The sequence below is a fragment of the Nanorana parkeri genome, unplaced genomic scaffold (assembly GCF_000935625.1).
Source record: "Nanorana parkeri isolate BGI_ZX_2015 unplaced genomic scaffold, ASM93562v1 scaffold898, whole genome shotgun sequence".
NCBI classification, from domain to species: Eukaryota; Metazoa; Chordata; class Amphibia; order Anura; family Dicroglossidae; genus Nanorana; species Nanorana parkeri.
This window is the reverse complement of record NW_017307166.1, coordinates 241763-264151: the sequence shown is the minus strand read 5'-3', so window position 1 is coordinate 264151 and position 22389 is coordinate 241763. Positions and strand designations below refer to the sequence as shown.

The 22389-nt window shown below is 41.9% G+C and overlaps 1 protein-coding gene across 1 annotated transcript in view; it reads left to right on the top strand.

Annotated features, from left to right (window-relative positions):
• Positions 1-2969: 2969 nt before the first annotated feature.
• FAM188B2 (family with sequence similarity 188 member B2) overlaps positions 2970-22389 on the top strand; it is a 45229-nt gene continuing 25809 nt past the window's right edge. Inside the window, exons 1-3 of the mRNA XM_018565886.1 lie at positions 2970-3042; positions 18331-18458; positions 18578-18605. Coding sequence (XP_018421388.1) covers positions 18337-18458; positions 18578-18605 — 150 coding nt within the window. The 5' untranslated portion in view covers positions 2970-3042; positions 18331-18336. The remainder of the gene's footprint in view (positions 3043-18330; positions 18459-18577; positions 18606-22389) is intronic.

Below are 22389 nucleotides of genomic sequence, written 5' to 3'. Positions count from 1 at the left end.
CTTAGTTTGTATTTTTATTATTTTCATTATTTTGTAATATGAAATATTGTATATGAACATTAGGCAGGTGTAAGTATAGCCCCACAAATCTGTGACCTGCAACTTTAATCATTTGCATAGCATTCCTGCTACTAGATGGGGTTGAGGAGCATAGGAAATTCCTAAGCACCTCGGCTGCATCTAGTGGAGGGAATGCTGTGCGAATGTTTTTCGCCCATCATATGACTAGACTGATGATTATAAATGATTCCCCAAAAGGGTATGTAAACCCTAACAATGAATTCTTATTTTGGTATCTTTTGTCTGTTAGTATACCCATAAAAGTGTTTTGATATACCTGTCTGATAAGTGCAATAAAACATCAGTTGATCCTGCCATAAATCATGTCAGTTGATAATTTCCTGTGCTCTCTGCCTGTGATGCATTCTTATCAGTTAAATTGTCCCCAGCTATCTTTGAGGACCACTGAACTCCTTCCTTCTATTTTATGGAGAAAAGGAGAAGTGGATGTTATTGTTGTCCTGTCCTAGAGTGACAATGCTGCTTCTCCATAGATTCATAGATATACAGTGCTGCAAATGAGAGCTGTCACCCTAGGACAGAAGGTGTGTTGTTGACAGGATAGAAAAATAAAGGAAAAAGAGCCTAAAAAATGATGCATCTTCGGACTGATAAGATATAATATTTTTGTTCTTGGGTTTAGATACGCTTTAACATGACTCCTAAAATTAACCCATTATAATTAACCTAACCCTTACACTTAACTCATAATATATTCCTAATCATATTCCTTAGCTTATAAATTAAAATCAAACTTTACAATTAAAGTAGAGTTTAATAGAAGCATGTGTGAAGAAAAAGGTGACAGAAATATTTGTCTTGATGAACTTGTTGTCAACCATACTGTAATTGGAGTTAAAAGCTGTGTTTTTCCTACCTACAGGAAAAGCTAACTCTATGTGCACCTGCAGGTGTATTCCGTAAGAAAGAGAATAGAACAGCAAAATACAAAAACCAATCAACAATTGTTTCTTAATTGATCTGTAATTTGAAATGTAATTGATTGCTGCAGTTAGCAGGTTGTTCTTTGCTATGCTTCATGGACTAAGAGGGGTCATGCATAATGCAGGTAAATTAAAACAGAAATTGTATAGTGATTTTGTAAATATTTCCTTGCTTTCTTTATTATGGGGAGGACCAAAAACATTTAAAATATCAAATACAGCATATGAAATTTAAATTGCATATCAATTTTACATTGTCATCTCTTCATCCAGCAGGTGGAGTGTCAGCCTCCCTTTCACATGGTTTTCTCTGTCCCCTTTGCTCTTTTTTTATGAAAAGCATTTTGTTTTTGTACATTTTAAGTAGAAATTCACTTATACAAGTCAGAGTGAACCATCGTTTATCTAACATGCAGACAAATAACACTGTTACTGCAAGCAACCCATGTGGCATCAACAGGCAATGCTCACTGGAGGCCCCAGCCTTCTCTAGGTTTGCATATATTCCACATAAAAAATGAGGCTCCTGGCCTTATGATTAAGCAACTGCTGATGTAAAATTCATCAAGGCATGTATCTGTGCTTTGATTTCAAATACATTTCAGAACACATACACATATATACAGTATATAATATACTGTATATATAAAAAGTCCAATGGTAGTCACCGCACTCAGATAATAGTAAAACCTGCCCGGGAGCACTCAAAACAAGTATTACAAACAGTCCAGTTTAAGAGCCACTCACAAGTCTTGTATTGAAGCAACAAAAATAGATTTAATGGTCAACGTTTGGACAAGGCACTGCTTGTCTTTCTCAAGACAGTCTTGTGTATAATACTTTATGGGCACTAGACCAGTGGTTCTCAACCCGTGTAACCTCGGGACCCACGTTTGTCCTCGGTCATTAAGTTGCGACCCAAGTTGCACTGCAATGGAACGCACAACATTAGGGTACTGCATGTTTTGGTGCGGGCATACGAACTGTGGGTGGGAGATGCGTTTGGGGTACTATACAAATGAATAGTCACTCTGGTCCAGGCACCTCTATAGAACACATGAGGGAGCTGTAGGGAATGCACGTATGGATGGAGCTCCCTCACGGCCATAGCCCCATCCAATCCCACCTCAAGCTGAAACTCTGCGCCGGGAAGCATATTTTGAATGGCCGCCTGGCACGAGAACTGACAGTGCTGCGCTAGAGGGAGGCTGAGGAGCTTCTCGCCTAGAAAAGTGGAAGGTATGCGGCGACCCACTGAACACGGGGTCACGACCCACCAGTTGAGAACCAAGGCACTAGACAGAGCTGAAAAGCATAGGAAATAGGTATTCATTCCCTATAATCCTTATCTCTATCTAGTAGCCATAATTATTATACAGGATTTATATAGCGTTAACAGTTTGCGCAGTGCTTTACAATATAAGGAAGCCATTACAATTACAATACAGTTCAAGACAAGATGATAAGGCAGGCCCTGCCCGGACGGCTTACAATCTAAGATGTATTATTACAACACTACATTCAAACTGGCAAAAATATATTAAAACATTTGTTTTTCCAATATGCACCCAAAGGGCCAAGGGCCCCGCAAATTGTTTAAAAATAGACCCCTTTCTCTCCATCTCTGCCTCTCTCCCTCTCTCTTTTTTCCCTCCCCTTCCCTTTCTTTCTCTAATTTTTTTTCTCTTTCTATCTCTCTTTCTTTCTGTTTTGTGGAGATTGAAAACCAGTAAGCCTTTTGATAGAAGTTGTTCAGTCACCCCTGAACTGCTTGAGCTGTATTTTGGCATGCTCTGTGATTTACACTAGCAAACAGAGGTAAAGATAATAGCTGAAGTATTTGTCTCCATAGCGATGGAGGGAGGTTCTATCCTTGTCACTCTCTAAACACATCCCAGTACAACGTTGTTAAACAATTCAAGGTTTCTTATCACTTGGAAAGACGCACATTATAAAGCTAACCGAATTAGAACTAAGACAAAATCTGGAGCATAGCTGGTGAAGAAAGAACCTGCCCACAGCAGACCCGGGAAACAGCGTGAGTTCACAAGATACTTGTCCTTAACTGCACCCTGCTGCACCCTGCTGCAGCACAGTACACATTGCATGTCAGCAACTCACCTGAAATTCTACAGAGGGTATTTTTACACTATACCGCACATAAAAACGCAACACAAAGCAATGTGCATATGTGTGTCAACATGCATTTCCATATACAGTGTATATATATATATATATATAATACACACACAGAGACACGGTTCCCAGTATCAATGTAAGAACCATGGACGCCTGGCTTACCAAAGACACATTCACTCACACACACACACAAAACCACTAGTTATTATTTTTCTTACAGTAAAATTAAAGAGACGCTAAATTCAGGAGTTAAGTCTTAAAAATGTATTCAGGTTAGAGATGTTCAGATGCCAAGTACTGTACTTGGTACAAGTACAAGTGCAGATATTTTTCCAGACTAGACTAAAGAGAAACTCAAAAGTTAGGAGGCAGCTGTCATTTTTAAGGAGGCTCCTGGGATTTGTGCATCCCTGTTTTATTGTATGATTTGTTTTATATACTGTATAGATATCTATATTAGGGATGCATCAATACAATTATTTTCCAGACCAAATACTAGTACTTGTCCGTGTACTCACAATTACAATTACCGATAAAGTTTTGTTTAGTGTCATGTGACAGTTTTCTAAAACAATATAGGCTAATGATTTCAGGGCAGTGGTGGAGCGTCAGGGCCTTGTCACAGCTGCAACTGTGCAACCCTGGTAGTTCTCATGAAAATGCCAAGTATGAGCACTGGTATCTGAACTAGGGTTGCCACCTGTCCAGGATTCACCCGGACAGTTCGGGTTTTGAATGCTGTGTCCGGGTTTCATGTCAGCTGAAACCCGGACACATGATGTCAGGAAGATAGGGGCTCCTGGGCCCCCACTGAAAATAGTCAGTGAATGGGTGACTCTATGTACATATGAATAAGCTATGACTCCTTCTCCCCCAAAAAGTTCCGTGTGTCGCTAGAGTGTTCGGGTTTCGCTGGAAGAAAAGGTGGCAACCCTAATCTGAACTGGTATCTGAACATCCCTAATTCGGGTACCTTAACTATTAACAATAATGTATCTTATTTGTGTATCACTCGGCTGTAGATTCTCAAATCATCTCTGAATTGGTGCTGACACTGTCCTTCCTTCTGGAGGGTGGCTACTTTTGTTCCCCATGGTCCCTGTGTGTGTTGTACAGTAGCCAACGCTCCAAGCTAACCCCCGGGATAGACTATAATCTCATGTTTAATTTACTAATTTGTATGCAGATTATAGTCCCATGGGATCACGGGAGTGAGCTTGGAGTGGTGGCTACTTTATAGACATGTGCGATTCGGTTCGTTCCGAAATTCGTTTTGAACGAATTTTCGGAAATTCGGAGATTCGGATGCATCCGAATTCCGAATTACAGCTAAGACGAATGCAAACGAATCCGAAATTCCCGATTTCCCGAAATTCGTTATTGGACGTTTTTATTTCGGACCCGAAAAACGAAACTAAACTAAACAAATTTTTTTTTTTCCAAAACGAAACTAAACTAAACGAATTTTTTTTTTTTTTTTCAAAACGAAACTAAACTAAACGAATTTTTTGCTGGTGCACATGTCTACTACTTTACAACACACACAGGGACCATTGGGAACAAAAGTAGCCACCCTCCAGAAGGAAGGACAGTGTCAGCCCCAATTCAGAGATGATTTGAGAATCTACAGATGAGTGATACACAAATAAGATACATTTTTGTTAATAGTTAAGGTACTTGAATGCATTTTTAAGATTTAACTCTTGAGTTTAGTGTCACTTTATCCAGGAGCCCCCAAACACGTTCCTGTGTAGCAATTGAAACAAGAAAAGTAATTACTTTGGTGTATTGCTATGCTTGAGATGGCATCTCTTATATTAGGGTAGAAGGCAGGTTGCAGATAGGATGGAGTTAACCTAGGTTGAGGTCACTGGTCAGCTGGTCACTTTTAATATTGAAAGGTCATTATTATAAAGTATAATAAACCATTCATCTGATTTGTATGAGATCAGGATGTGTGGATACCTTATGTTGTTGTTTCATTGCCTGTCAAAAATGCACTCATCGACAGGCTCAGTTTATGTAAATGTTACATAGGCCAGAAACATCCATAATCCTATATACTGTATCTATTGGGCCCCATCCACATTTGTGCAAAGTTAAACAAGGGTCAGGATGGTATAGGCTTCAAGTAAGATAGGCTGACCCAGGATGGTAAATGCTTCAAGGAAGATAGACTGGCCCAGGATGGTAAATGCTTCAAGGAACATAGACTGGCCCAGGATGATAAATGCTTCAAGGAAGGTAGACTGACCCAGGATGGTAAATGCTTCAAGGAAGATAGACTGGCCCAGGATGGTAAATGCTTCAAGGAACATAGACTGGCCCAGGATGATAAATGCTTCAAGGAAGGTAGACTGACCCAGGATGGTAAATGCTTCAAGGAAGATAGACTGGCCCAGGATGGTAAATGCTTCAAGGAACATAGACTGGCCCAGGATGATAAATGCTTCAAGGAAGGTAGACTGACCCAGGATGGTAAATGCTTCAAGGAAGATAGACTGGCCCAGGATGGTAAATGCTTCAAGGAACATAGACTGGCCCAGGATGATAAATGCTTCAAGGAAGGTAGACTGACCCAGGATGGTAAATGCTTCAAGGAAGGCAGGCTTACCCAGCATTGTAAATGCTTCAAGGAAGATAGACTGACCCAGGGTGGTAAATGCTTCAAGGAAGGTAGGCTGACGCAGGATAGTAAAGGCTTCAAGGAAGGTAGGCTGACGCAGGATGGTAAAGGCTTCAAGGAAGGATTGGCTAACCCAGGGTGGTAAAGGTTTCAAGTTTTTATTCTTGAAATACACCCGTGCGCTGTTTGAGGCTGTGCGCGGCTGTATGCTGCTATACGCCGGTACTCACGTAAACAGTCGTATAGCCTACGGGTGTATTCTAAGAACAGAAAATGTTCTATTCCTGGAATACGCAGATACAAGTGATTGTGTCAGTACCAGCGTAGAGTCACGCTCAGCCATTCTTGTCTAGGGGATGGCTGAATGCAGCACCTGGGCTTTAGAGCAGGGGAAATACACCGGAATTTATGTTGCAAGTGCTGAGGTACCCGTGTACAAGATACCTGCTAAAAGTTTTCAGTTTTGAGACATCATAACTACTAGTGATCTGTACAACAGGTTAGCCAGGGTATGGTTATCCCAGAAGTTATACCAGTCCCAAGGGGTATCCCAGGAGATTATTATTATATGCCATTATATGTGGCAGTGTTGGTTCAGTGAGATATGTTACTAAACACTGTGCCTGCTCTGCATCCTGCAAGCTGTGTGTATTATACTCTGAGGTCTTCAGAATTCATGTACAACTTTTTTATTTTAATTTTGTGTGACCTTGCATGTGGAAAATTCACAACATCTGAGGAGCTTTACTCAAGTGTGTGTGTGTGTGTGTGTGAGTGTTTGCGCGCGCAAGCGCCCGTGCACATATAGCAACAGGATGCAACCTGACTGCTCCAATATTATAGGAAGCATTCAAAGAAATTGCAGTACCAAACATGGAGGTTATTTAGTCAAGCACAGTGATCAAAATCAGACAGGGTAAAGGTAAGCCTTGTGTATGGCATCATAACATCAGAGTCATTATAGGAGTATATTTATTCAGTTTGTGTTTCATTGCAGAAGGGGGTGTTATTTTAGTGGTAAGACATATTGGGTTTTTGTTTAGGTTGAGGATAGATACATTTGTGCAGCGATTTGCATTTAACACTAGCTATGTCTTGTGCACTCAAATAGACATAAGCTTACTTGATGTCCCCTGTTACCTCTCCTTTGTTGAAAAAGGAGTAGATAGTAGTAGCTAACCTTCTTCATCCTGGCCTCACTAACTGATCCACTTACCTGCAATAAGGATGTAGGGTGAGAGTTCAGACATTCATACTTTACATATTGCATGCTTGTTCTGCTAAATCGCTAGGTAATGATCAGAAAGCTTGCATTTTTACCTACCAATTTGGCAATGGTGGCTCCATTATTTCTCCACAGGTTTACTTTAAATTTGCCCTAATTATATGCAGTATGACTCAAATTATCAACATGTGAGAGATCATATGACTGAGATTTTATCATAACATTTACTATGTTTTTTTTTTTTATTCTTTATTTTCATAAGATGTATTTGTACATATAAAATCTTAGCAGTACAATACAACCATCATATAGAAAACAAAACAACAATATCATAAAAAGTATCAATAGAAAAATGGTATAGCAACAGTATCGATGTTATAAAAAGGCTGAATGTATAACAACAAAATGCACAACATACATGCACTTTCAAATTTTCCAGCAAAAGGAGAAAGAAGCAGCAGAAGGAAAAGAGAAGAAAGAAAAGAAAGTGGAAGGGGAGTGAGAAGGGATGGGGGTAGGGGGTTGATGGTACCACAGGAGGCCCCCACAGCAGTCAACCTCCATGTTAGCCTCACGGCACTTCAGTACCAGAGCCTGACATCAGAGACTTATATTCAGGAGAGTCAGTGAATGACGTCCAATAGAAACATATGAGATGATATTGTTCCTCACTTTGATGCACAGTGGCAGCGAGGTTCTCCATGAGATTGATCTCCTGCTAGCCCAGGATGAAGTAACAACTTTAAAAAGTGGGGCAAACGACAAAGTGCAAAGTGCAGAATTAACAATCACTTTTCATGACCAATCATTGTCATTGTCATTCTTTGTAGCAGCATAATAACAGCCTGTGTTTGTCCCTAGCAAGGAAGTTTGGATAAACATTTCTTTACAGGGAAATAATTTTTCCCAGAACCCAAGATATCAACTTCAATGACAGTTAGTTACCCATATACAGCATCATACTTAGGATATATACAATATATGAAATAAACTTAAAAGTTGGCATACAAATATATGGCCATCCTAACATGTGTCTATTGCATTCAGTAAGCAACACAATGCATTAATGACATGTTAATAATTGAATGCAATGGATTGTGTCTGTTAGCTAGCTGGATACTTTACTTGCTTCTTTGTTTCCCAGTAATAGCAATCTTTGTTGAAATCCAAAACTTTCAGTCTGACTGTTTACTGCTGATACAGTGATTTAAAATGAGCAACTGAGCATTAAAACTTCTTCATGGAGGAAATATCTGTAAGATCTTGGATTTTGATTGTTAGCTATATCCTGACCTTTGGCAACAATGCTTCTTGCCATTTTTAGATGAGCAATTCCTGCAATTGTAATTCTATTCTGTAATTACCCTTACTTTTAAATGTACTGTACACGCTTTAGTGAGGTACATGTATACTCCACATATATTTTTAGGATACATACATAATTGTCTAGAGGGAATGCATGGCATACTTCCCAGACATACACTCCTCGACACACAGTATGTGACATTTATACTGGATCAAAAGGGTCAGTGCAAAATGGCACTTAATGGTTGAATAGCTTTTCATCTAGATTAGGGATGAGGTTCAGGTTTGCCGCTATCATGGGTTCAATGCGAATAATGTGGGATTGAGATCCTCTGTCCCTGTAAATTTTTGTGCTTATTCGACCGGGAGACAATTGCACTGCGTGGCCATTGAACTATGGCCAGTGGGCTTAGAGGAGCCAATAAGGGGAGTTTTGGAGAAGCCAACCCCCTCACTATAAAAGGGAGAGCACAGAGCAGCCACAGTGTCAGAGATCACTGTGCATGTGTTGTGGTGCATCATCAGGGGGCCAGTTGCCAGAACTCAAAAGAAACAGCTGATGACATAAGCAAAAAGAATGGCAGCTCAATTCCCGGTGTAAGGCAGCGACGTGGTGGATTACAGCCAGAACAGCTGTTGATTTGCTGGACGTGTGCATGTGTGTTTTAAGGCTAACCCAGCAAACAAAGTAAAAGGGAATTAAATAAAATATAACACGGGGTGGAGTTCCTCTTTAATTCCTGTAGTAAAATACATATTATATGTTTGTACTCTTTTTCTCTAGTACATGTCAGCCAATTTTCCCTCATTAAAAATTAGGGTTGCATCGATACCGAGTATTTGGGTGAGTACTCGTATCTGCCCAAATGTTCTTCCGATACCTTCCCCAATATCGGAACTTCCGGTCAGAGGAAGATTTCCTCTGACCGGCAGGGCCACAGGGGAACGTGGAGCTGGCTTGCCGAGCAATCAGGAAGCTGGGTGGCGAATTATGACCCGTCTCCCGGCTTCCTGATTGGCTTGGAGGCCAGCTCCATGCTGATTGGCTGGGAAGCCGGCTCCATACTGATTGGCTGGGAAGCCTGCTTCCTGGCCAATCAGCATCAAGCTGGTCGAACAGCTGGCTGTTTGCTGATTGGCTGGGAAGCTGGCTTCCCAGTCAATCAGCATCGAGGCGGCTGAACAGCCAGCTTGATGCTAATTTGCTGGGAAGCCGGCTTTCCGGCCAATCAGCATGGAGCCGGCCGAACAGCCAGTTTGATGCTGATTGGTTTGGAGGCCGGCTTTACGGCCAATCAGCATTGAGCCATCTTGCGGCCAATCAGGAAGGCGGGAGGCGGGTCATTACTCGCAGCCCGGTTTCCTGATTGGTCGGGAAGACGGCTCGATGCTGATTGGCTGGGAAGCCGGTTTCCTGGCTAATCACAATCAAACCGACCGAACAACATAGAGCCATCTTCCCGGGCAATCAGGAAGCCAGGTGGCATGTCATTACCCGTTGCCCGGCTAGGCGGCTCCATGCCAGAGGAAGCACCGGTATTGGTACTCAGTATCGGCGAGTACTGAAAACATATTGGTACTCGTACTTGATACCGAAACACCGGTATCAGTGCATCCCTATTAAAAATGTCCTGCTGCTGGTCAGTGCTGTATCATATGCCATCTCTTAATTCTTAGTGAGAGCTTGATAGAAATTTGCCAGCAGCAGGTCAGTTTTACATCAGATAGAACAGCCTCACTGAACTACTGGACAATTTTTTGTTGTTGATCAAAGTGGGCTTGTTACTGTTTTTGATGAAAAGGCATGTGTCGTTGCTAGGACTACCCAAAAAGAAAACTTTTTTTTTTAATGAAATGAATCAGATTGGGGTACTGATGCTGTTTGTAAGCCAAGCTAATTGGAAAAATAAATCAATTCCACAGTCAAATATGTGTTGCCAGTGCACACTGTCACTGCGACTGTCCATAAAAATCATACTGTTCTGCAACACCACATACAGCTTTACAGCATCCCCCAAGAATGTTATTTTTTAATGTTGTCCTCAAACCCAAATGAAAATACCCTCTTCCCACTGTTGGGTATTTTTTTTAACATTTTATTTCTTTTGCATTTGTACATGTCCCCCATGGCAGCTTCCCATGTCTTTTTTGATAGTAGTTTGCCTATTAAATTGCCAAAGTTTAACAAGATTCAACTCTCATATGCTTCAGTGGGATTCACCTCATGGTTTTGGTTACAGAATTTCAAACACGTTTCTCCAAACACTTGGCGAAGCAAACCTGATTTGCCCTTTACTCATGTAGATGAAGGCAGACTTTAGTGTTTAGTCCACATCAGCACACTGATTCTCACTCCTGTAAGCAAATAATAAGACACAGAGATCAAGAAAGAAAATGACATTGGCTTTAACCATCCTCCATTCTATAAAAAATAAATTGGCTTTTGTGGGAACACTGCCACAAGTCAGATACACAGGGAAGTATAAAAGATATTGTGGAATCTTGACCCCTTTCCCTTCCCCACATCAGGTAACACTAATTTGCATTTTTCTCTCTTTATAGCTTAGGGCCCATTCACACCATAGTGTTGCACTAAGCAGGTGGGATCCATGCACAGCACACTGTACAGTATGCTAGGTGTGTTAGCACATTGTATTGCCATTAATTAATATTATATAGGATTTATATAGTACCAACAGTTTGCGCAGCACTTTACATTATAAGGAAGACATTACAGCTACAATACAATACATTTCAAGACGTTCAAGGCATATATTCTAAAAGGGAAGGGCAAATGATATAAAAGGTGGTAGCCTATGTGGGGATAAATTGTTTGAGAAAGTAATAGTTCAGTGGTTAGGTTGGGTGGCATAGGCTTCCCTGAAGAGATGGGTTTTCAGGGATGGCGTTAAGGCAGACAGAGTAGGGGATAGCCAGACAGGTTGGGGTAGGGAGTTCCAGAGGATGGGAGAGAAGTGCTGGATGCGAGCATTGGAGGAGTTGATGAGGTAGCTACAGAGCAGGGCGTCCTCGGAGGAGTCAAGGGGACGATTAGAGTGATACTTTGAGATGTGGTTGGAGATATAGTTGAGGGCAGAGATGTGGATGCTTTGAAGGTGGTTGTTAGTATTTTGAATTTTATCCTTTGGGTGGTTGGAAGCCAGTTGAGGGATTGGCAGAGGGGGGTTGCAGACACTAAGCGGTTGGTTAGGTGACTGAGTCTAGCAGCTGCATTCAAAATAGACTGAAGGGGGGATAGCCTGTGTAGAAGTAAGCCAATGTGGAGGGAGCTGCAATAGTCGAGACGAGAGATAACAAGTGAGTGAATTAGTAGCATTGTGCATTAGGCGCAGGGCCGGCCTTAGGGGTGTGCGAGATGTGCGGTCGCACAGGGCGCCATGGCAACAAGGGAGCCGAGCGGCCAACATAGCTCGTCCTGGGGTCGGCTTCTCTCCCCCTCACTGCTGGCCATCCGATATGACACACACAAACGTATTATTAGACATGTGCGAAGACTAAAAATTAATTTCAGATTAAATGAATGAAAAACTAAAAAAGTTTTCATTTGTTTCATCAAACAAAACACTTTTTTATGCTATTTTGGATTCAGCCATTGGCGTGTTCTGGAGGCAGGGCGCATGACGTCATATAACACCGCACGTGTTGGGCGCCGCCATCTTGGTGTATATCGAGGTGGGGCCAATAACGGCGTGTGACGTCACCTGACACCAGGCATGCATGGCGTCATGTAACGTCATGCTCAGAGGCGTAACTAGAAACCCCAGGGCCCCGGTGCAAGAAATCATTGAGGCCCCCCCTCGCACAGCCGCTCATACATGCAGAGCGGCGGGGGATGGAGCGGCGCTATCTGGAGGAGGGGCATGAGGAAGCTTTCGGGCCCCCCCCCAACAGGCGGAAACGCCAGGGCCCGGTCGCAATTGCGACCGTTGCGACCCTGGTAGTTCCGCCATTGGTCATGCTCCCTGCCTCCAAGATGGTGGCACGCATTCACAGAACACGCTGGTGGCCAGCATGGCTGCCGCACAGTCTCAAACAAATTACTATGCGCCTGAATATATTTTTCATATATTCAGACATATAGTAATTCATTCATTTTACAAGTAGTCTGGGTGTTGTGTTCTGTTTTCTATTTTTACTTTTCTAGATGCACTTACTTGAAAAAAGGGATCGGCATGACAACCTGACACTTTATTTTTATAGACTCTATTGTAGTTTGACATTTATTGTTTACCTTCTGTTGTTTTATTTGATAAGAATACTTTGATTGTGCCGACTAGTTTAATACATTTGAATAAAAGTTTTATTTTTATCATACTTTTTAATATGTTTCTTTGCGGCTTAACAACTTTGGAGTCTTTAAATGGTGCGGATATTGTGGAAAATGGGTGTGGTTACTGGGGGTGTGGCCACTAAAGGGTGTGGACACTGAGGGGTGTGGTCACTGAGAGGCGCTGTAAAGCTTTCTCGCACAGGGCGCCTAAAGGCCTAAGGCCGGCCCTGGTTAGGCGTATTTTAGAGATATATTTAATTCTAGTCCTGTAGTGACATCAGGACTGGTGGATGAACTACGGAGCACAGTGTTGGATGCAGAAGACTTTTCAGCAAGCTATTCTCTGTAACACATTGCAGACTGGCAGCAGGGACAGATGGAGATGTAAATATTAATTATTTTCTTTGCAGGGACGACCTCTTTTCACCGTTTTAGAATCATTCAAAAGAAGGGTACCCCACTCAGCACACCGGCCAGTCAGTGAACACTTGGGGGTTATTCACAAAGCTAGCCGAAGGATCAGCCATAGCTCCGGCTGATCCTTCAGCTAGCTTTGGCCGCCTGAGCACTTCGGTTCAGTAGAACCGAAAGGCTGCTGTACGGGCTATTCACTATAGCCCCTACAGCTCCCGAAGTTGGCAGAGCGGCTCGGTCAATCTAAATGCATATGCTTCGGCTCGACTGAGCCGAGGTGAAAGCCGAAGCAGGCTGAAAGCCAGCCGTCATCTTTATTCTCATAGGGGCCAAACAGCAGTGAGTGAATAGCCGAATGCCGCCGAGAGGCATTCGGCTCGGCTATTCTGCTTGGTACCTCTGTAGTACCGCGCGGAATAGAAAAACTGTAAAAAAAAGTAGAAAACGATTGGGCGGAGCTAGCAGTGACAGCTTGCTCCGCACAACTGTTTTCTTTTGGCCGGGACCAGCTGTCATTACAAGCTGGTCAGCCGGGACCAGCTGTCATTACAAGCCGGCGGTGATATCAAAGCCAGCTCCCCTAAGCTCTTATCATAATGACAGATCACCTGGTAACCAGGGGACGCTGAACTGTCATGAGAGCTCAGCGGAGCCAGCCGTGATATCAAAGCTGGCTCCGCTGAGCTCTCATTGTAATGACAGTTCAGCATCCCCTGGTTACCTGGTAACCAGGGGAAGTTGAACTGTCATGAGAGCTCAGTGGAGCCGGCAGTGACATCACCGCCTGCTCCGCTGAGCTTTCATTGTAATGACAGCAGGTCCTGGCCAATAGGAAACAGTTGGGTGGAGCAAGCTGTCACTGCTAGCTCCGCCCAATCGTTTTCTACTTTTTTAACTGTTTTTCTATTCTGCTCGGTACCACGGTGGTACCGAGCAGAATAGCCGAGCCAAATGTCGAGGGGCGGCATTCGGCTATTCACTCACTGCTGTTCGGCCCCTATGAGAATAGGGGCCGAACAGCAGCGAGTAGGCTGCCGGAGGTTCGGTTTAGTCGATCCAGATGTTGGATCGGCGGAGTCGAACTCCTTCTTAGCATGTTCGTCCAACCCGAAGCCAGCCGAAGCAAGCCGATGTACGGCTGAAATCAGCTGTATAAGCCTTAAGTGAGTCACACGGCTGCCTTCATCAGCTTTGTGAATAACCCTGCTAGTATTTTTTTTTTGGATACTAGACATTCTCTGATTGGCTGGGGAGTGAAGTCACTGAACACAGCAGCAGTACAGGACCCGGAAGATCATTGTACAGCACTGTGGTACTGCCAGCTACTACAATCTTTTCAGGATCCCTATGGCCCTTCTAGATATAAAATATATATATACTTACCTTGAGCAAAGCTGTAAATATACAAAAATATTTATACCTGTAGTTCAGCTCATTATAATATTGATCCACTTAAAGATGACATTTTAGATGATGGTAAATGCTGGAGATCTTTCACTCTATTTTTATCTCTCTGGGGATCTGGTAGAGAGAACTCTGCACCTAAGATCTATGGTCTACCCACCTTTTAAGACCATGCCAAAGGAGTCTCAATTTTTCCTGTTGAATATTCAATGATGATTTATGAAGTTGAAGGAGTGAGACTATTCCTGAATGAATCTGATTGCAAGTAAAAGTCAGCGCTAATCTTATTTACTATTTAGCAGCCAATCATAAATACAGTCCAAGAGATGAACAATAATGAAAAATACAGCATTTGAAATGCCAATCATATCCTCTGCTGCTTCCAAACGTAAAGATCAATACTCATCAGATCGAATCTATGAAGACAACCAGGACATTCACCAGATCCACTGACCCCACAGAGCAACAGTGGTCAGGTCTCGCTGGTGATGTTTATCCCTGCCTGTGTCTCTCATCGACAATGGTGGATACAACTCGGATCTACTGTTGGGACTTTATCCACCATTGTTGATGGAAATCACAGGCGGGATAAACATCAGTAAGCGAGCCCTGACCTCTATTGATCTGTGGAGTCAGTGGATCTGATGAGTATCCTGGTTGTCTTCATAGATTGGATCTGATGAAGATTGATGTTTACATTTTAAAGCAGAGGATATTATTGGTATTTCATGTGCTGCATTTTTCATTACTTTGCCTAAATGAAGTAGTAAGAGAGAGAGAATCCAACTAATGGGGTACAACTCTCAAAACAACAGTGAGGGAATGTTATCATTGGAGACCCTGAGAAATACCAGTGTTTAATTCTACCAACCAACACCAATTTTGTGTGGAGTAGCCCTTTAATGGCTTACTTCACTTTACTAAGCCATATTGCGTGTTTTTCTGTTTACTGTTTATCCCTTGGATTATAAATATATATATTTCCTTTAGGAAACCAGACAGTTATCTGAAACTTTACAAGCCAGACAAATAAGAAATGAGTGAAATTTGTTCAAGCTTCATATTACCACATATTTAGATGATTTCATTACATAGAACCTGCTGAATGATAACAGTGAATAGCAAGTGCAATATGAGAAGTCATTAGCGTGGAGGCCATTGTTAATATGTTTTTGTGCTCAGCTGCCATTATCACAGCTATGACAGATTTGAACAAAGGCTAGGCCACAGGTATTTATTAAAAGTTTGGCAGCCCAGAAGCTTTTCTGGTAAACTTTGTTACCCACTAAACTTGATAATTGGATAGTACTGGATTGAATGGAGAAGGTTTAGAACAGGGGTGGGCAAACACCAGCTATTAAGCGGTTGGGGAACTACAAATCCCAGGAGGCATTGCAGGACTCTGACAGCCACAGACATGACTCCCAGAGCAGGATGCATTATGGGATTTCTAGTTTCACAGCTGGAGGGCCACAGTTTGCCCACCCCTGGTTTAGAACTTCTGTCAGGTGTTACTGATGTCAGCCTCTCTGCACCTCACACTTGCTACTCTGGTGACAACTGTAACCGTAACAGGTAGTAAAGGGGATCTCTCCAGCAAGGATCCAGACAACAATAAAACCGAAAGCAGATCAGATCCTTCCTACAAAGCACTTTGGGGGCCATTCACACCATAGCGTTGCGTTAATTGCACTGCTACATGCGATTAATGCACGCTACAGCTCAATGCACCTGTCATGTGTTGCAGTACAGGAGGTGCGTTGCATTGCTAATCATTGGAATGGCACCCCAAGTGCACCTCTGGCCGCAATGTGCCCAACCATGCCGCAACGCACAGTACTGCAATACCGTATGTTGCAGTGTGGTTAAAAAACAAAAACATGATCTTGGAACTGTGCGATTAACATCATTTTATGGTGTGAATTCACACCTTAATGCTGTGCTCCGTGATACAAGAAAACTTGCTCAATAAGCACTGTCAGATATGTATATTAGAAAGTTCCCAATTATTTATAGTAACACTGCCACATTTAGTAGAAGTTTTCCTTAGAAAGTTTGTGTTGTTATTACTCCCACTGATAAAAATGAAGCTCTGGCAGGGTACCCATAGGGGTATCATGGAGGTGGATACATTCACACCCGATCTCTGTGTTGTGCCAATATGAGAAACGACAAGTTTTCAATCATGCAATGAGAATTTTAGTTGTAAATGAGTGCAATATTGGGGAGGGCATCTATGTTCCAATGTCTATAAATCATGGTGGACGGGACAGATCAGGAGTCTCCTGGCCTGTCATTCAGCTGTTGCAATGTATGTGGGCGGGTCAGATTGGGACTCTGAGAGTCCCATCTCCAGCCACTACAGTGAGCAGAAAAATAATTACCGTAAGTCATTCTTCACTAAAATACAGAGGGTAAGTTACAAAACCAGTGACCAGCGTAATAGCAAATGAAAATAATGGGGACAGAGACCTTCTTCTGCATAATTCCTGCATGGATTTCTAAGTGGGAGGTCAAATGAGCATTAAAAAAAAGAGATGTATTTAAGAAAGGACTTTTCCAAAATAGTTATGCCTGAAGTTCAGCTTTAAAGTGCACCTGTGCCTAGTCTATGGGCATTAAACTATTTACATATTCCTAACAAGTAATAAAAGAGCTTTACAACAAGCTCTCACTGACCTCTTTAGCTGCTCTTAATGTGATGTTATGCATTCAAAGATCATTAAAGATCACAACAAAAAATGAATTTCTCCACAATGCCAAAGGGTGTGGAATGGTAAGGGAAATGGGAGAGGGGTAAGGGAGTGGGGAAAAACAGAAGGGAGGTTAGGGGGCGGAGGGGGTCAGGGAAGTCAGGAAGTAGGATGTAAAACAAGAAATAGAAAGAACAAAAAAATGGGGGGAAGGATAAGGAATCTCATATCTGGGATGCATAGCTCACCCTTGAGATACATTTAAAGGTAAGTGTAATCAGACACAAGGAAGACATTGAACCTCTGAGGGCCACAATGATCCATCCTTATCCCTTTATTTTCACCCAGTGAACCTGTCAATAACACACTGTAATATATTACATGGATTTTTATTCCTATCTGTTTCCCTTTTGGAGACATTTACTCTTCCTTCTTGTACAAAAACCATTGCTGGTATAGCAAGGGATAGACATCTTCTCCAACTAAGACACAAACAGCAGCAAAATCTGACCTGCCAAAGATGCACCGCTCTCCACTCTATCAAAAAAAATTAGATTGTCAGCTGGTATTTTTTTTTTATATGGCCTAGTACAGATAGCAGAATAAAGAAGTATAGAAATATACATTTTGTAGAGCAGGCAATGCAAACACAAATCCTGTAATAAGGTGAAGGAGCAGTCATGATTTGGTCACCCAAACTCATGAGCCCAAGAAGAGTTGTACTCTTTATTTTTCATATTTCCTGTAATGCCACTACCCCTATTATCCTGATTTCTTTTTTTCAGCTGAGTCATGAGAGTTGGCCTAGGTAAGAAGGTGAAGATGTAACCACTGTTATCAAAACCCTCACTCTGTGTCCTATAATAAAACGTGAAAACATTTATTCAGTTCAATGAGTACAATTCGCACATCTAAATTATTCAAACCCCAGGGAACTAGATATGTAATACTAGGCCAAATCTCAACCATGATTTTGTGAAAAGGTGAGGTGAACTATATTTATACAGAAAGAAAGAAAAGGGAAGGATACAAAAAAAGCCCAGAGAAGTTTGTTGAACTCTGATAAAAGATTAATCATGATCTGTCGGTGTGAGCTTACAGCCCACTCAGAATAGTGACACTTTGTCAGTAAGTTTCAGCCTGGCCATTGTTAGGCAAGCTAGATCTACCTGCGATGTGGCTTATAAAAAGAAGGTGCCAATTATACTGTGTTTCTATGATTCCTCCAGCTTCTGATGGAAAAGCAACCTGCAGACAGAACACAGAGAGGACCCATCTTCAAAGAAATGGAATTAGAAGATATCACCAGCAAAATTTCTGAACTTGATACGTGGAGATCAATATTCAGTTCCCAAGGGTAAGATGCACTGATGCATTTCAGGATAGACCTGGTATATGGTAATATTATTGTAGCAAAATATTATAGCGGTAAAAAAAACAGTACAGTAATCTGAAATTTCTCTTTATTACTTGTAGGTTGGAGATCAGCAGACCTGGAATAAAGGTAATGTGTGGTATTCAGCTTATGTACATGATACAGAGTTGATGCAAAAGTAATGTTACTCGGAATTGTTATTGAAAATGGATGTTAATAAAGCATGTCATCTTCAAAGGCTAAGATACAAATTATCAACTAGGCGAAGCATATATTTGTTCTTGGCATAATCATAATGATTATACTCCATCAAAGGTAAGACTACACTATAGTTTTCATGTACGCTCAGCTAGATGAATGCCTTTGCTGACTGACACAGGAAAAATCATAGTAAACATACAGTATAGCCTGGTGGTCACTTTACATCTAATAGAAGCAATGATAATGATGGACTTCTGCAACAACTGCATAAAACAAACATGCAAAAAATGTGCATGCATAAAACAGAAATGTATTTTAAGGCATAATTTGTTCATTCATATAACTTGTTAATTCATAATTTACAATATTGTATAACAATACATACATAGTTAGAAAAGCCGTATGTCACTCCAGGTTAGTCCATGCTTACCTTCTTTAGCCAGATCCTCATCCAGCTGGTTTGCTAACAGCCACTATCTTTAATATCCACATTACCTCAAAGCTCCCTCTATAAGTAAGATAAAAGACAGCCACTATACAGAAAAACTGTATGACCCCACACCAGCTATATAATCTATGGCTAAGCACCTGTGTGTGAAAGGCGTCAGGGGATCTCAATTCATCCCATATTATGCTTTTATGAAAGAATAAAGAAAGAGTTTGGCTATAACTTGTGTGAGGTCATCTAAGTTTCCTGTACATAAATACATAGTTATACATGAAACATTAGGCATTTTAATAGCTGGACATATACGGGGTTCAAATGTTGGCACAAAAATCTTGTGTACACTAAAAAAAAAAAAGATTGTCTAGCTTGGAACTTTTTGGGCAACTGAGCACTGTACACAATGAGACAAGCAGTGTACAGAGGCTCATATTCTACATTACACTGTTAAGATATGCACAATACAATGTAAATGTTATGTTAAAGAGACCTTGAGATTTGTGTCATAGCAATGATCATTGGATTTACTGTATATACAATGCTTTACAAACAAGGATAATTGACATAATACAAGGCAGGTTATGCAATACTAAGGCATACAGTATAAGGCATATGAAGCCATCTTCATAGAAAAGGGAATACTTTGTGCCAGTTTCCATATAGATTCTATAAATGAAAGAAACAGGATATGCTTCTTACTATGTATACTCATGAATTGTTTAAATTAATACTGTAATGTTTCCACATGCACAAAATGACAGTATAGCGGAACAGCAGGTGTCATCAGATGTGTGCACCTAGATTGTGAGTGCCTCTCACTTCCCCCGTGCACCACTGCAGCCCTCCCAAATCCCATGCAATTTGCAACACCATCTTTCTGAAAGTCAGTATTTGCACGGGGCTGGGTACCCACTCACACAAGCCTGCCTGGGTTGGGTAGTAGGCTGTTCAGACACTAAGCACTGGATTGTAGGAGGCTGAAAGGAGTGTGCTTAGGTGTTCATTACTTGAACATTCAGGTGCTTTGCAGGGGCTGCAACAGCAGAAAGTAGGTAAGAAGGTCTGGTAATGTAGGAGCAGGTACTATCTGGTTCCAGATCTGCTGTTATTTTGCTACCAACTTAGACACTAAGGGCTTCCCTCAAAGTTAACAGTGCTTTGACTGCACAGGGCAAATCAATAGGTTTGCTTTAGATTCCCTATCCCCAGCAGTGTATACTTATGTTTGCTTCACTCTCTTGCTGCTTTGTTCAACACTGGGAGCCAAAGGAAATACCTATTACCCATTACTTCTGGGTATGGGGGAGTATGTGACTCACTCCATGTGACAGAGTTGGGCCAAGCAGCACTATCACAGGGGGTCCACAGGGGGGCTATCCTCTGACCCCCGCAGCAGAAGGTAAGTATAAGCATATGTAGATGCAGGGCCGCCAACAAGGGGGTACAGGAAACACTTCTGAACCAGACCCCTTTGAATCAGCAAATCATCAGCACTCTAGTTAACTTTGATGAGACGTAGACAACATGTCGAGTGGTGAGGGGAGTCTTCATGGCAACGTGGTGAACTGATTGACATCATCATCATCATCATCATCATCATCATCATGAAGGGGTGGCTTCCCACAGTGTGGTTGTCCCTCAGGTATAAATTGAGTGGGCGTGGAAAGGAGAGAAGAAGCTGGAGAGACACTGGGGGTGGGGGCTGTCAAATAGGCTGTATGGAGCCCCGTGATTTCTAATGGTGGTCCTGTGGGGATGTCTGCATTAAAGTAAAACTGTTGCTTTGCCCTATACAGGCTGATAAATTGAGCTTAAAATATTTGTTTAAAAACTGACATACAATTTATATGAATTCTTTATTAAACATTTTAAAAAGGCACATCTATGATATGCCTGATTTTCTCACCATACACGTTTGACTTTTTTACCATGACATACTTTGCTTTCTTATATTCATTAATTTAGATATTACCATGCTGGAATAAAAAATAAATGATTGCCTTGAATGGCAAATGAGGACATGCCCACCGCTGAGCTGCTACTAATTGGGAATGTGTATAGACTTTGTTCGCACTGCAGTATAATGCAGGGAAACCAGCAGGGAAATTGCTTAGGAAAACAAACGTCTGCTTCACACAGATAAACCTGAGAGTTCAGCCTTGTACAGCAACGTTTGGGAAAGTAATTGTAGCAGCTTCCAAGTATTCCTAGCTGGAAGACATACTGTGATTGTTCAGCTCTCAGTATTCTAAGTTGATACAAAGATGTTCAGACACTCAGGCAAAATCTGGAGGATTCCAATGACTTAAATATTGAAGCCACTGGTTCAGCATGACAGCTAGACAACTATTAGTCAGGAGTCAGGACATCCTTAAAGGATATTTTGAATATATCTACTGCTAGCATGCAGTAGATATATGCAAAAAGCATGAAAAAGTTACCAAACAGGTTTAAACTTACCTGTGTCTCCGCTGCGCGCTCCCATCTAAAGATCTGAAAAATCTCGGGCGGCCGCAAAGCATGATGGGGCAGGCACATGCGCAGTACAGATCTTCAGCAGGGCGACGAGGAGAGACACAAGGTAAGTCAATTCAGGCAGCCCAGCAGCATGCACCCGCACAGACTGCGTGGGACACAGAAGACACAGCAGTCAGCTCTGGATCGGAGACCGACACCAGCGCTGGAGGTACTCCTGAAAACTACTGAAAAGAAGAAAATGATTGGATCAAGAGACATCATTGGGGGGGGGGGGATTTTCTTTTACTGTCACTTTAATCTTAACATAATAGTTGTCTTAAAGGGAATATTTAGGCCCAATGCGCACCAGATGCGTTGGCATCTGTTTTTCAATGGATGGCAACGCAAGGGCATCTGAAAATGAATGGGTGTGAATGGGAGCATTTCACACCAATACATGTCAAAGCAAGGCACAACCAATACCCTATATAGCTTAGTATAAAAATCAATCCCCAAAAAAAAGAAAAACACAATGTAACTCAACGCAACGGATGTCAAGTTTGCCATCCAATGCAAACTCAAATCAACATACCTCCGTTGACTCGCGTTTTTGGCTCTGATTCCGAAGTTAATGCACCCTTAATGGGTGTGTAAACCCCAAGGGACAATGCAAATAGGTATATCATAGAGCAAATACAGGGGTATTTTCATATATATGAAAGTCTCGCATTTGGAAGCTTACCCCCGTGCACGTGCGAGCCCCAGTGCTGCCATTTGTGGGTGTACACCCGAGAACAGCATTTTCTGTCC